The sequence below is a fragment of the Spermophilus citellus genome (assembly GCF_964194105.1).
Source record: "Spermophilus citellus genome assembly, chromosome: X".
In the NCBI taxonomy this organism is placed as follows: Eukaryota; Metazoa; Chordata; class Mammalia; order Rodentia; family Sciuridae; genus Spermophilus; species Spermophilus citellus.
Genome location: NC_138190.1, coordinates 8593031 through 8608746, shown reverse-complemented (window position 1 = coordinate 8608746; position 15716 = coordinate 8593031). Strand labels below are relative to the sequence as shown.

The following is a 15716-nucleotide window of genomic DNA, read 5'->3' as shown; positions in this document are numbered from 1 at the left end:
TTATCCTAGATTATATCAGGTGGGCTTGATTATCCTAGATTATATCAGAGGTTCCTCTTAGAGGAGGACAAAGAAGATTCAGAGAGAAGACAAGGTGACAAAGGAAGAAGAGATTAGAGCAATGTGGTCACAAGCCAAGGATTGTTGGCGGACTCTAGAAGCTGAAAGAAATGAGAATCAGATTCTCCCCTGCAGACTCCTGAAGGAACCACTCCTGCCAATACCTTAATTTTAGCCCCATAAGACTTATTTAGACTTTTGACTTCCAGAACTGTAAGACAATAAACTTGTGTTGTTTTAAGCCATGAAGTTTGTGGTAATTGTCATGATGGCACTTCCCTAACAGGGCTCTGAGAAGAACTGATTCCTCATGTAGTGTGTTGTTTGCAGTAAGCAGGCCTCTCTCTGTGAACATGGCCCCTTAGCATGAACCCAGATGTTCCCTCATCTCTCACATGAATTTTATTTGAATTCAATAGAGAAAAAAATGTATCATAGAAATATGTTGCAAGTAAAGAATTATTTACTTCATCTCAAGAATACAAAGTAAAATTAGCAAAGAGGAAGGGGATCAGGTAGGGGGTTGGGGGTAAGGTTAGGTAATAGGGGGTAGAAATGATCAAAATATCTCATATATGAATATGACATAATGAAACACATTATTTTTTTAATAATAAAAATTTGGAAAAAAGAACATCAAAGTTAACACCATTTATCTTATGTGCCCAAGGCAAAAAAATTTGCAGTGTTACCAATAAAAAAAAATAAAATTAAAAAAAAATAAAAAAAAATAAAAAAAATGTATTTGGTGGGAGAAAAAAAATTTGCAGTGTTTGGATCAGGAGTGCTAGAAATGAAACTCAGGTTAATAAATATTCTAGATCAGCATTGTCGACTAGAAATGTAATAACTACATGGCATGCAATTTTTTTCTAGTAGACACTTTTAAAAAATGTAAAATAAGTGAAATTTATTTTAGTAACTTTTTTTATCCAATGCAGCATATTCACAACATTACATTTCAAAATGTACTCAATGTAAAATGATTAGTGAGATATTTCCTATTCCTTTTTTCCATACTAAGTCCTGAAAATCCAATGTGTATTTTACACTTATAGCACATCTCAACTTGGGCTGGCCACATTTCAGGTACTCAATAGTCACCTGGATCTCCTGACTATCATATTTGCTGTATCAGCAGGTCCAGAGCATCTAAATAGCCTAAATACCAAAGAGAATAAAAAAGTATAAGGCAAGTCAAATTCTGATACTTAAGAGCAGGTAAATGCATACAGTGAATGAGTTATTCATTTGATGAATGTTATTTGTTTCCCACAAACTAGCTCCATTTAAGAGGCATATGATTTTCCAGGTATAGTGTGTCAATTAAAAGCATTGGTTAAATAAATAAATAAATAAATAAATAAATAAATAAATAAATAAATAAATAAATAAATTCATGCTTATGTTAGAAATCTGTCCCAGTCAATTGTGAAATATTGGGAAATAACCAGTATGTGTACTTTGTAGTAATGGGTGCCTTGCCTTCTCTGTACATGTCTTGTCCTTGAGGTGAAGTCTGGAGTTAATTATATATGGTCCCTCGGCAGTTTCCAAAGAGCAACCACTTGACATTACAGAGCATGTTCAGCATATAACAAATACACCAGCTCATGAACCCAATACTGTAAAGAAACCACGCTTCACATCTTGAAAACTGCAGAACTGCAGAATCCTGACATGGATTTTTTTTTTTTTTGGTTTATTGGGGTCTTTTTGCCTTTTAATTTAATTTAGTGGAACTTTGAAAGTGAAGCTCCTGGCAGTTGTATTGCCTGCCTCTAAAGAACTATTATCTCATCTCCAAGAGCACTTGGTTTTTCTTAAGTGGGCTTTCCAGCAAGACAAGAACCTCCAACATTCAAGGAAAATGTGATCACGAGCAAATTGCATCTGCTTACATTTTTATCATGGGAAGGAAATTGAAACTTGCGACCATACATTCTAAGAACCTGGTTTGAGGTTTGTTCTGTTTGAACTTCAAAATCCCTTAATACCAAGACTGACTCTGATGAAAGATTTTTTCCTGTAAGTCAAACAAAGTCAATCAGGCTCACCTCTAAGAAGCCTGAGCCAAACCAAAACTCTTCTTCTGTTCTAACCAGAAATCAGCACTGAAATATCTCACTCAGCTGGGGGAGATCCTACCCCTCAGGGGACTTTGAACCATATCCGGAGAGGTTTTTTTTTTTTTCCTTGTCACAGTTTGATGGTGGGTGTCAGGGTTGTTACAGGCATCCAGTGGGTAAAGGTCAGGGATGCTGCTAAACATCCTATAAAGCCCAGGACAACTGCTACCCCAAGCCTCAACAAATAATTATCTAACTCAAACCAAAAGGTGGAGAAAACTTATGTTAGCAGACACCTAAGAAGAAAGCAAGAGTTTACAGCCAGAGAACTAGGAAACCTTTGTCCTATGTCTTTTCTAGAAGGCTGCCCACCCTACTGCATTGATGAAGAGCGGGGATGGTGGGCCACACTGTCCAAGTTTGCATATGGGATCTATCACTTACTGCTTGTGCCTCTTTGAACAAGTTACTGGACGTCTCTGTGCCTCATTTTTCTCCTCTACCAAAGTAGTTATGGGCATTTGGTGAATTCATAGTTCTAAAGTGCTAACTTAGAACAGTACCTGGTCTACATATGTAAGAACATTTGCTAAGTGGTTTTGCAGATCTCTGGAAAAATAAATTTCAAGGCTCAGAAATTCTATGGGCAGTAAGGAAGTAGCTTCAGATCCTGATTGCTGTAGCAAGAATGAGAATAGTTGTCATCTGACAACCATCTCTTTTCTTTCCAGTTCATCAACACTAATCAGAAGCCATCCAAGACAGGAGCCCAGCAACATGGCAGGCTACCTGCAAGAACAGTGAAGGCTCAGTCTCTTTCCCTCCTTCCCCAGCAAAACTATCGACTGACAACCAGTTAGTGCCCTTCGGACACAGTGGAAAACACAAAACTGCGCAGGTAGAACCCACTCAGCCACACACATGGGGACACTCACACACCTGCTGCTACTGTAGATGTCTGCAGACCACCGTGCCAGCAAACACCGACGGGACTGTGTGCAAAGCCTCCCTCCTCCTGTAACCCGCCCCAGAGACCCTTGCAGCCAGGTAGGGGCCAGTTGATTGAAAGGCAACTGGATGCAAAGCTCCACCAAAGGGGCATGAGGAGGAAAGAAAGCCCGTGGGTGTCCCAGGCCTGACATCCTGGTTACATCCCGTCGCATAGACACCCACAAACGTTGGGATTCCTGGAGGGATGGGTCACAGAGAAGGAGCTGCAAAGAGGACGTTCAGGAGGGGGCAACCAGATACTCACCTGGCCGCGTTCCCTAATCCACCTGCCACCCAGGGGAGCAGCAGCGGCAGCGCGAGGCCCCAGGACGGCTGCATGTAGGCAGGGTCGTCCCTCCTTCCTCCTGCGCCCCTCGGAAGGCGTCTGCTGGGACCCGTACGCAGCGGGACCTCTGCCTCCTCTCTCTTCGGAGGTTCGGGGCCTCGGCTGTTCCCGTGGCTCCCGGGTGCTGTAGCGATCGCGGAGGGCGCTCGCTGCTGCTAGTGGCTGGGCAGCCCCGGTTCCTCTGCGGGTGAAGCCCGCGGGGTGAGCGAGGGAGGGCGGGGCGGGCGCGCACATCTGGCTGGGACCCGCCTCCAGCACGACAGGCGCGTCCTCCGCAGTCTCAGTTCCCCCAGAAACTTTCCCCAGACTCAGTTCACTTCGTGGTTGTTGAGGTATATTTTGGGGACCGGACATGTCGGTGATACCTGAGCTGGAGGGATTAAGAATTTAATTGGGAAATCAACGCTGGACCAAGGGTTCAGGTTCATAATGACGGGCTATCTCACTTTTGTTTAGGTTTTCTTACTCTGCCAGGTTTTCTTCCACAAACTGTATATCATGGGATGGTAGAGCTGGAAGGTCACCAAGTCCTGTGCAGCTCAGCCATTTCACAAGTGATCTCTCCTGGTCATTTCTAACAGCATGCTTAGATGGAACCCCAAATGATATTGAAATACAGTGACCAGTGCAGAAACCAATGGCAAAAAGAGGGATGACATATGAGCTCAGAGAATTCTTTTGGTTACTGATGCATGCTCTTTGTTCTGACAACTTATTACAATAGAAGGAATGATTGGTTCCCTCCTCCTTCTCCCACATCCACACCCTTGGCTTCATGGTGGTCAGAGCCCCTGGCTTCACACCTTGGCTTTGGACTTGGCTGTGTTACTTGCTTGAACACATGATATAAGGGCAGAAATTGCAATATTCCGGTTCCAAGCCTAGGCTTTAAGATACTTGAGCCTCTATTGTGGACATGGGAAGACTTTTTGCCAGTTAGTTGAGTGGCCCACGGAGGATGAGGAACAGATAGAACAGAGCTACCCAGTCAACTTGCAGGTCTCTAGTTTGAAGTACAGCCATTCAGTGGACCCTAGTAGATATCAGCCAACCCCAGATGTGCCAATGAGTGGAACTAAAGTTAGAAGCATAAACCAAGCTACTGAGGCTTACTGGGATCATTTCTTACACAGAAATAGCTCTCTGATACACCTGTGACCTAGTGTTAGGAATAAAATGAAGACTATAGAGAAAGACATTTGTCTTCATTTTAAACTTGATTCAATTTTATGGGCATATATATGCCTTAATTCTGGTGAGAAGTAGGGCTGAATAAGATTCTTACTGCAGATTCTTGCTTTGTACCATATTATCAGTGCAAGCCATGTTTAGTTGGGTCCCTTTTTTTTTTTTTACCATTGGAGGCATCCCCATGGATTCAGTACTCTTGGTCAGTAAACAATCAGAACACTGAGCGGTTTCATAACTAATCATGACAGGCGTTGTCTTAAACACTTTATATACATTATCTTATTGAACATCCACAACTCTATTATGTGGAGACTATTAGTTCCCTAGTTTGGAAGGTCAAAAAACTGATAGAGCAATTAAGTGGCTTGCTCAAGGTCACATAGTTAAATTTGTAGAACCAGCTTGGAAACCAAGACTCTTTTCCAGTGGGCTCTGCTGCTGTTATGTCAATCTTTTCTGTTGTTTTTGTTTTGATCTCCTTACTCCTTGGCAGTGTCATATGTCAAAAGAGTCTCCTGAGTCAGGCAATAAGATGATTTCTTCAAAGCTCTTACCAAAATCAAAAGGAAGGGATGTAAGATATGAACTCTGTACCTGCAAATATCTTAAAGAAAATAGAATGTAAAATGTATCTTAGTATGGATTTCCCCACAAGCAGACACCAAGTCAAGGATTCCAACTGAAGTAGGTTATTCTGTAAGTACAGAGAGCACTGGTAGAGGAGTGAGGGAGTGAATCAGGGCAGAAGATAATTATCAGGCATGTATTAAGTTATCATGGGCAACTGGAGTTTCACACTGCTGGGGACCTCCCAGAGCTTGCATGGAACATGCATCTCCAAATGAATTTATCCCTCAAATGAGGAAACTGGGGTATATATATCATTTCAATCACTGCCTGACAGCTTCAACCTGGGAGCTGATCCCAGGACTTCTGCCTTCTGTGCTGAGGGCAGAGCTAGGGGCATACAATCAAAGCCCTCAGGCAAAGGACTGTAGATACTGACTATGGAAAGCCCTACTGAAATGTAGGGACTGAGAGGACAAGAGCAGGATGGCACATTGACTGCCACATAATATCTAGAAATTGAATTGAAAATTATGAGTTTTTGCCCATATTACTTCTCCTTAGATATTCAGATACAAGCGACTTCCTCCTTCAAATGAACCATTATTTTAAAAAGTCCTAATTAAACATTATTAGCCTAAAATATGAGGCTCATCCTGCCTTCTTGGGCATCATATACAAGGATCAGAATGGCATCTTGAATTAATGTTCATCTGTTGGGTTCTAGCTATAGTTTCAGCAGTTTGACACTGTTTCGGGCTTTGTTTTTCAGAGCCAAAATCTATTCTGTAGGCTTAAGGAGGTGATGAGCATTACAACAGATAACTTCAGAGGAGGTCAAACACTTCTCAGCCAATCCACCTATTATTTCCCGGAGGGAGCTGTGGACAAAGGAGCTGTCATTTAGTGTGAGAAACAGAGAAGGAACCTGGAAATGATGTGTTGCCAGGTGAGATGTCAGATACAAATTGCCACCTGGAGGCAGGTGTTTTTAATAACCACACAGGTGCTGCTGACTTTGAAGAGAAATTTGGCAACTGCTCTTTAGGGGGTCTACTCTGTTCTACAAAGGAAAAATGATCTTTGATCAGAATCTCATAAAATTGTCTGCATCTCGGGCTGCATTTTTTTCCCAATCTATTTCCACTCAGCCCCTGCATGAAGCAGGTGTGATGGTATTTTTTCATGCTTTCTGAACACACACATGCATAACTTTTAACAAATGTGCCTGGCACTGAAATGCAAAAATTATTTAAGTGGCCCCCAGTGTTGCTCTTGCTGCTTGTCTGAGGACCATACTTAGGGTGGTGAGATTTAGAGGTCACCTGGATTAGTGGTTCACAAGTTGAGCTGCACATTGGCAAACTTTGACAGTACCAATGCCTGGGCTATGGAATGGGCATGGACACTTGCAGCAAGTTTCCAGGCTATCTAATGGAGAGCCACTAATACGAACCAACAGTCACATTTTACAGCTGAAAAACTCAGTCCCAGAGTGCAAAAGCAAATTTATCCAAGGTCTCAACACAGAATGAGTTAATGTCCCTGTGTTTCTATCACATAGTCCTCCTACTCATACTTCATGATGTTTTCTTGATCACCATTCCTACTGAAGACAAAATGGCACTGCTTAATTCTTAATATTTTATGTTCATCATAGCTCAGCACCATATTCTAGAAATGCATGTGTTTTCCCAGTCTGTTTTTTCCATCTCTTCTTATTCAATGAAAGAAGTCAATGAAGAAGTGTATAAATCTCAATGCAGATACTGGACTTATGGATATGAAGGTCTGTCTTGAGGTATACATTGATTTTTTTCTTCCTGTGCTCTGTGATAGAAGAAAATTCACAATAACTTTATATTTCTTTCCTTCTTTTCCTTTCCTTTCCTTCCTCCTCCTCTTTCCCTCTTTCTTTGATCTTTCCTTTCTTGTTTGCTCACATATTTATTGGGGTCCTAGTCAGTGTCAGGCCCTGTGCATTGCAGTAGGGGCTACTTGATGGACAGTTCATGTTTCTTTAGTCTCCCTGGCATAGTGGGCTGGACAACCTAACATGTAGTTTATGGAAAGTTTGAACTTCTTTAGCAATATGATTCTTACCTTTCAGTGTAGAAAAAACTAAGGCAAAAGTAAATGGGGAAAAATGATAGCTTGGTAAAATTTCCCTTCAAATTTTGGTAATCCTTAGAACTCTGCACTCGGAAATTGAGAAAGAGAAGGAAATGGATGCTTGTGAAGTGATTTTTATAAGCCAGATATTTTATAGAGTAACTAGTGACTATTAGCAACATTTTTATAAAGGCATTATTACCCCCATTTTATAGATGAGGAATGTGAGGTTTAAAGCAGTCAAATATCTTGTCTAAGATTATTTAGAAATGTAATGGAAAAAGCATGGGTTTTGAAGTCATAGATTAATTTTGCCACTGGATTTCATTCTTTATAACAGAAATATGTAAATTGGTAGTAATATTAGAGTAGGGTCAATTCATCAGGGTGCAGTCTAGTGAGGGGCAACATGGTTTACATCTGATTTTTAAGGGGACCTATAACTCTTTAAATGTCATGACTAAACAGAAATATCCCCTTGCCTGTGAATGAAATCTCATTGCCTGTATGTTAGCTCCCTTGACTTTTGACTAAATTCACAAGTTTCCAACTGAAGGCACTCAAGGGGCAGGGACTTTTCTTTTTGTCTTGGGAGGTAGGGAGGATTATAACCTGAGTCCATCCTGTGGATTTCCTTCTTGGTCTCTGTATAAGTATACTTTGCTATTTTTCTGTTCATCAATGAATGTAATAATTTGACATACCACTGTCTATTTATTTTTTCTACATAAATCCTACACAATGATTTGTGAGACCTCAACCCAGGCAACACAGTTTAGACAAGCCTTAAAAGCAAATACTCTTACTCAATGTCTCTCCAACTTAATTTGGGAAAGTTTGGTTGAGAAATGTTCTGTGGACTGTAAATTAGGAACTGCATTTGTAATCCCTTCACTTTTAAAAAAAGAATAAAAAACAGTAAAATTAGCTAGAATAAAATTCTTTCCTTTTTAATAAAAATATACATATTACCATTTTAGAAAGTTTTTACATAAGGTTTATAGGCTTGTTCATTCCTTTAACAAACATGTATTTTTACCTTGCCAATCATGTGCTGGACACTATGTTTGGTTGGAATATAAAGATGAATAAGACATAATCCTTTTCCCTGGGTGGCAGAAATGCAAACATATTATTACAATTAATGACATAAGTGTTAACAGAAGTATTTCAGGGTGCTGTGGAAACAAAGAAGGAAAAAAATGCAATTCTTTGTATTCTACACATTTAAATGTTTGTCCCTGTTTTATCCCTTACTTTCATAAATCACTTAATAAAACAACTTATGGATGGCAAAATTTTTAGAAAGTAGGAAAACTAGAAAATTACATTGTTTCAGATAATAACTTGCTACAGACACATTATCCCAATACACAGAAATTCTGCTATTTTCAAGTAGAACTAAAAATTAAGAGAATCAGGATTTAGCTCAGGGATCTACCAACGAATTTCCTCAACTTGAATGGATCAGTTCACCTCTTTGGGGCTTATTTCTCTCTCTCTCTCTCTCTCTCATCTATATTTTCAAAAGATTCTAGATTCTTGTGTAACATTGAGGGTCTCCTACCATTTCCATATGTTTTCCCTTCTCCCTCCCTTTCTCTCCCGGATGTGAGGGGAAAGGGGGGGGAAACAAGGGAGAGAATTGAACAACAGCAGATGAAGTAGAGAGGGATGATGGGTGGGGAGGGGAGGGGGGATAGTAGGGGATAGGAAAGGTAGCAGAATACAACAGTCACTAATATGCCATTAGGTAAAAATGTGAGTGTGTAACTGATGTGATTCTGCAATTTGTATTTGGGGTAAAAATGGGAGTTCATAACCCAATTGAGTCAAATGTATGAAAGATGATATATCATGAGCTTTGTAATGTTTTGAACAACCAATAAAAAAAGATTCTAGATTCTTAAGTGTCTTCATCCAAAGTTCTGTGATTGTAACATTTTATTTGGCAGAAAGGTGGGGAAAAATCAACTATGACCCCAAATCTTGTATTTGAAATAACAAAGTTGGATTAATTTCAGTAAAGAAGGAATGTTGATCCAATGAATGAATGATACCCTCACCCATTTTATTAACTAGTTTTTACAATCCTATTGAGATGGTTTGCTTCTATAGTGTTTTGTGCTGTGTGGCTGACTCATTCTAGGCCACAGCTGACTCAACCAGGATGGATATTTTGGACATATTGTTCCTGTCAAGGAATGTGGAGTTTGGACACTAAGAACTATAGTCAGTCAGTGGAGAGGGGTGGGGGTGGGGCTGAAGAATTGTGATGAGAGAAGTCAAAGGTGTATTTAAGCTAATGCCAGGGCAGGGGACTGATGGGGAAGCAGGAGGGGCCAGGCCATATGGGCAAGAAGAGAACTAATGTTCAGGGACTGGGTAGCCCCACATATATCCATATCTGGGCCTGTATTTGTGTGTATGTGTATATATCTTTATATATTTGTATTCAGAGAAATTTGTATATCTGTCTAAATATCTATAATTCTATCTCTATATCTATAAATATATCTCTGTAACTATCACTATATCCATACTGTTATACCTATACAGCTCTATAACTATGTCTCTCTCTCTCTAATTATTCTCTCTATAACTATATCTCTATATCTCTATGTCTCTTTCTGTATCTTTATCACTCTATCTGTATCTATGGGTATGTCTATAACTCTACCTCTATCCATATATCTATACCATTATATGTATAATTATATCTTTATCTTTATATCTGATGTTACCTATATTGCTATGCCACTATCACTGCACCTATATTTGTATAATTATATCTCTATTGCTATAACCACAACATATATACATCTATAACATATATATATATATATATATATATATATATATATATGTGTGTGTGTGTGTGTGTGTGTCTATTTTTCACTCTGTGTCTATCACTCTCACTACCTCTGTACCCGTCTCAAGTTAGTTTTGTGGTCCTTCTCTTCCATTAGGCCTGTATCTACTAGCTGTCCTCCATCTCTGTGAGAGTCCCTGAATTCTTTTAATATATTTCCTTTGAAGGTGAGCTAGTTTGAATGAATTTCTGTTTCCTGCCTCCAGAGGAGTCCTGACTGGAAACTTTCTTTTTGCATAGGCTAGCCAGCTGCACTAACTATTCAAGCAAAGGGAAGAAGAGATCCACTTACAGAAAACATAGAATTTTACAATAGAAAAAAATGCTCAAGATCATGTGGCCTAGACCTCCCATTTTACAAATGGGAAATCATACAGAGAGGGCTCAGTTGCAGCCTGGAGTTGGTCTTCAAGTATTATGTGTAGAAAGATATGAAAATGGGGATAGAACGACGCTACCTGGTCAGTGTTATTCCTAACACCTCAGTTTATATTCATCAGGAAAACATAAACTGCAATTCTTGCATTGAAGAATTGAAAGACCGAGTTTCACGCCCATGGACTTTAAAACCTATTGCAGTAGATGCTATCAGTGCCCCCCCCCCATATCTTCTTGTCATTCTCCACTGATTGCCAAGTGCTTACCTGAACACTTGCAACTCTGAAGGATTTTTAATCTCTGATGGCAGCCCTAAACCAATGATGGACAGGGATTTTATGACTAAATATCCACCTCACCTCTGATTGAGTTCCAGGCACCCATAGTGGAAACTTGCTTGGTAATTCTCCCTTTACTGGCTTCCTCTCCTTCCCTTCCCTTCCCTTTTCTCTATTTCCTGGGATTGCCTTCCAAAGTACCTTGGTACTTACCTCTTTGCCTCTGAGGAAACCCCAAAAAGACACCTATATATACTAATAAAAATAATTTCCATATGAACATTGAACTACTTCTTTTTTATTGATTTCAAAAAATAAATGACAGCAGAATGCATTATGATTCTTATTATACATGTATACCACAATTTTGCATATCTATTTGTATATAAAGTATTTTGACACCCAATTCAGGTCTTCATACATGTACTTTGGATAATGATGTTCATCACATCCCACCATCCTTGCTAATCCCCTGCCCCTTCCTTTCCCTCCCACCCCTCTTCCCTATCTAGAACTCATCTATTCCTCCAATGCTCCCCCTCCCTACCCCACTATGAGTCAGCCTCCTTATATCATTCGGCATTTGTTTTGTTGAGGATTGGCTAACTTCACTTAGCCTTATCTTCTCCAATGCCATCCATTTACCTGTAAATGCCATGATTTTATTCTTTTTTATTGCTGAGTAAAATTCTATTGTGTATATTTTTTATCCATTAATCCATTTTTTTTAAATCCATGAATCCACTGAAGGGCATCTAGGTTGGAGTTTAGCTATTGTGAATTCTGCTGCTATATTTCTTATAGTAGATTTGGAAGGGAATTTCTTTTTAAGCCCATTTATCCTAAATTCTATTGATTGCCTGAGATCTGAGGTTCCTCATGACCAAGTTGAGAACTGTGGGCTATTTTGCTTTCCTTTAGATGGATAACTGGCTATTTCAGAATGATATATCCATTTCTCCTAGACCCAATGCAACCAAGGGATAAAACCTCTGAGTCTCACCCTCACTCATTCCTTGCTCCACACCTTTCACTTTACTGAATTTGTAAACTTGCAGTTTTTGATTCTGTATGGTGTGAAAATGAAGAAAACATGTCTTTTGAATTTTATTCTTAGTTCAACAAAGTAGACTGTAAATTCTCTAAATGACAGATTTACAATGTATGTAAATTCTAATATTTCATTCTTTGGTCAAAGGCATTGAACTGCTTGTATGCCAGGGATAAGAATTTATGTAGAAATTCTTATGGTAGAAACACGATATGATAATAGTTATATCATTCCTAGATACAATTATCTTTGCCAAACAGAAAAACAATAATTGTTTTGTTGATGTCAAATAGTATGGATTATGAAAATAAAATGCCCAGTATTTGCCACTGGGTTCTATTAACATCACTAAAACACATTAGATGATTGCACATATTCAGGAATTATAATACAACATAGTCCTGTTGGGAATATTTGGCTTTGCTTGAAGTTCACAGTTAAAAGTTAATTTGGTTTGTTCTTTCATTCAATAAAGGTTCGCTTAATGCCTATCATATGCTGGGCACTGGGAGATGAAGCAGGGGACAAAAAATACTGCTCTAAGAGAATTTCTTTACAATGGGAAGACAGACAAGTAAACAAAATACATAAGTAATATGGCTTATACATCTAACTGTACAAAGATTTTGTTTAAAGTTTCACATTCCTAATTTGGCTTTGTAATCACAGAAAAACAAAATTGGAGATTTTAGTGAAGTTGCTTGTCTGCATTTAGCTTTATTCATCATTTATTTAAACCACATCTGCTTTCTGAAGCATTTTCAAAGCAACATTTTTCTAAAGATTTTTTTTTGTAGTGAAGCATTCATTTGGTCTCCTTTGGATAAATGGGGAGGGGTATTAATTGCAGAATGTGTGTCTTGCAAATGGGACTTTGGAGTTCATGCAAAACATCTGTCCAAGGTCTAATATTAATAAATCCTGAATGATCAAGGGATCTTTCAACATTAGGAAATGTGGAAAAATAATACAAGTGTGAACTTTGGCCATAAAGCAGCAAGAGCTATTCTACTTCTCAAAGGAAGAAAAATACTTTTATAATATTGTGCTGAATTGTTCTAGTTTAGGGGAGCTAAGTAAGAATCTCTTATTACCTACTATTATTTATGAATTGAACCAGAGACTTATCCCCAACCTGCCAGTAGATATTACCAGATGTACATGCTACTATTGAAGGGCAGCCCAGCTCCAACATCATAACCCTGAATTTTTCATGACTTATTTTCTTGTAATAGAGTCCCAAGCATGTATTTATGAAATCAAATATAGCTGAACTTCTAAGGCTCAGAAAGCAAGTGATTTGTCTAAAGCTGCTATTAGTTCTTGGTAAAGGTGAATCATTCAATGACACATTTCTTCATTAGTCTCAGAAGGCCCATAAAAATATTTTGAAGATTTAAGACATTTAGAAAGATTTTATTCTAATTTGAGTTGTGAGAAAAGATTCTCCACATCACCTTTATAGGAAGTGGGTCAAAGTCTGCCATTCATGGTATTATGCAGTGAGTCTCTTCTGGTGTCTTCTTTCTGTCCAACTCAGATTTATTCAAGACCAATTGAGAACTGTTTTCCATTCTTAATCATAAATGTTATAGCCACGAGAAACGATGAATTATAAGACAAGTTTTGGAAATCGAACTTTTAAAGAAGTAGAGCCCCTTATAATTGGTATTTCCCATCTTTGTTTAGGCTTTCTCTGTTTTACAATATAAAATCAGAGATAGATGGGACCTTGTGAATGATATGAGTCATTTGCACAAATGTGAATACCTAGCTGTATCAAGTGGGATGAGCTAAATTTCTGTTTCTTATTTTCCTAGGAAAAGGAACTTCCACGGTCATTGTGAAGTTAAATGAATTAATATCCTCCCAGCCCTTAGAATAGCATCCAGTACAAGTTAAGCACCACCATGTGTTAGAAGTCATTGGGGTTGAAATTATTAATATTATTATTTTGGTGCTAGGGATTGAACCCAGGGCATTGAGCACACTAGGCAAGTGTTCTACCACTAAGCCACATCCCCAGTCCTGAAGTACTTTTTATGAGAGTAGCAAACTCAGAATGGCGACCAGGGCTTCAGACTTTCAGTTCATTGTTCTTTCTGCAACATCATACTATGATCCATGGTCAAACAAATATGCCATAATGAATTCCACTCATACACATAATGATAATGCAATAATTAAAATAATAATAGAAGAGAGATCAGTAAAGTAGAGCAAATAGAATGGGCAGGGAGGAAGAGAAAGAAAGGGAGGGTACTGGGGAAGGGGATTGAGCAAATTTTATGAGCAAATCATGTATAAATATGGCATAATGAATTCTACTATGATGTATAATTATAATGCAATTATAATTAGAGCCCCATATAAACTTGTGAAACTTATAATAAAAAGTTGTTACCAGGGATTGAACTCAGGGGCACTCAACCACTGAGCCACATCCCCAGCCCAATTTTGTATTTTATTTAGAGACAGAGTCTCACTGAGTTGCTTAGCACCTCGCTTTTGCTGAGGTTGGCTTTGAACTCGTGATCCTCCTGCCTCAGCCTCCTGAGCTGCTGGGATTACAGCTGTGTGTCACTACATCCAGCCAATAAAAAGTTTTTAAAAAATCAACATTGAAGTTGGATTTTGGGAGCTAAATCTCCCAGTTATATTGCTGATTAACATAGCAAAGAAGAAAGACTAGTTTTATGCATAATGACAAATAAAAAATCAGTGTTTATTATAAGAATTCTGTTAATGCTTTTTAACATACAAAAGCTTATTAAAAAGACATGTTTCATTTAGTCTTCTGTTTTCTATAAAATAAGAAAAAGAAAAAGAAAAAGAAAAGAAACTCTCTAAGGCTTCATTCCACAGCTATGTAAGATCCCCAACATTCACAATCATGCCAATGGAGAAACTCAGTACAAAACATGTTTGTGGCATTGTGTGCTGGTGTAGGGAAACATTCTTGCTTCAATGAGAAGCAATGCATTGTTTAGATCACAGTGTCTCTAATTCTCTGATTCTAGCCATTTTTTGCCTTTTTTGGGGGGAGGTGGGTACTGGAGATCTAACCCAGGGGCGCATTACCACTAAGCTATATCCAAAGCCCTTTTTGTTTTTTATTTTGAGGCAGGGTCTCACTAAATTGCTTAGGGCCTTGCTGAGTTGCTAAGGCTGGCTTTGAACTTGTGATCCTCCTGCCTCAGCCTCCAAAGCTGCTAGGATTAGAGGCATACACCACTGTGCCCAGCCTTTTCTTGCTTTTGAAATATTTTATGTCTCTGAAAAGTTTTGACTCTGAAAATTGTAGATGACTGATAGCAACACAAATCATTTTTATTTGTAGATATGTACATCCTGTATTCTATAAGTTCAAGTGACCTTCCTCTCCCACTGTGGAAGTGTCCAGTTTTATCTTCATTTGCACATTGACTTCAATATTCCTCTTCTACTATGTCTATTATTTCATTTTTCCTTTATACTAGTCAAAACATCTTACTAACCTGGGTGCAGTGGCACATGCCTGTGATCCCAGTGGCTTAGGAGGCTGAGACAAGAAGATTGCAGTTCAAAGCTAGCCTCAACAATGATAAGTCACTAAGCAACTCAGTGAGACACTGTCTCTAAATTAAATACAAAATAGGGCTGAGGATGTGGCTTAGTGGTTGATTGCCCCTGAGTCCAATCCCTAGTGCCACCCTCCCCCAAAATATCCAAAACACCTTGCTAGTTCCCTCAGTAATAAGTAAAATAAATCTTCAATGAGTTCATCTTACATCTTTAGGAGTGTTGATGTTGCCTTTTTGAA

At 38.7% G+C, this 15716-nt stretch overlaps 1 protein-coding gene across 2 annotated transcripts in view; it reads right to left on the bottom strand.

The window, feature by feature from the left end:
• EGFL6 (EGF like domain multiple 6) overlaps window positions 1-3633 on the bottom strand; it is a 62049-nt gene extending 58416 nt beyond the window's left edge. For both annotated transcript variants that reach the window (XM_081277009.1, XM_081277008.1), the window contains exon 1: window positions 3385-3633. In XM_081277009.1, the coding sequence (XP_081133135.1) occupies window positions 3385-3458 (74 nt within the window). In that variant the 5' untranslated portion in view covers window positions 3459-3633. The remainder of the gene's footprint in view (window positions 1-3384) is intronic.
• Between the last annotated feature and the right edge of the window lie 12083 nt (window positions 3634-15716).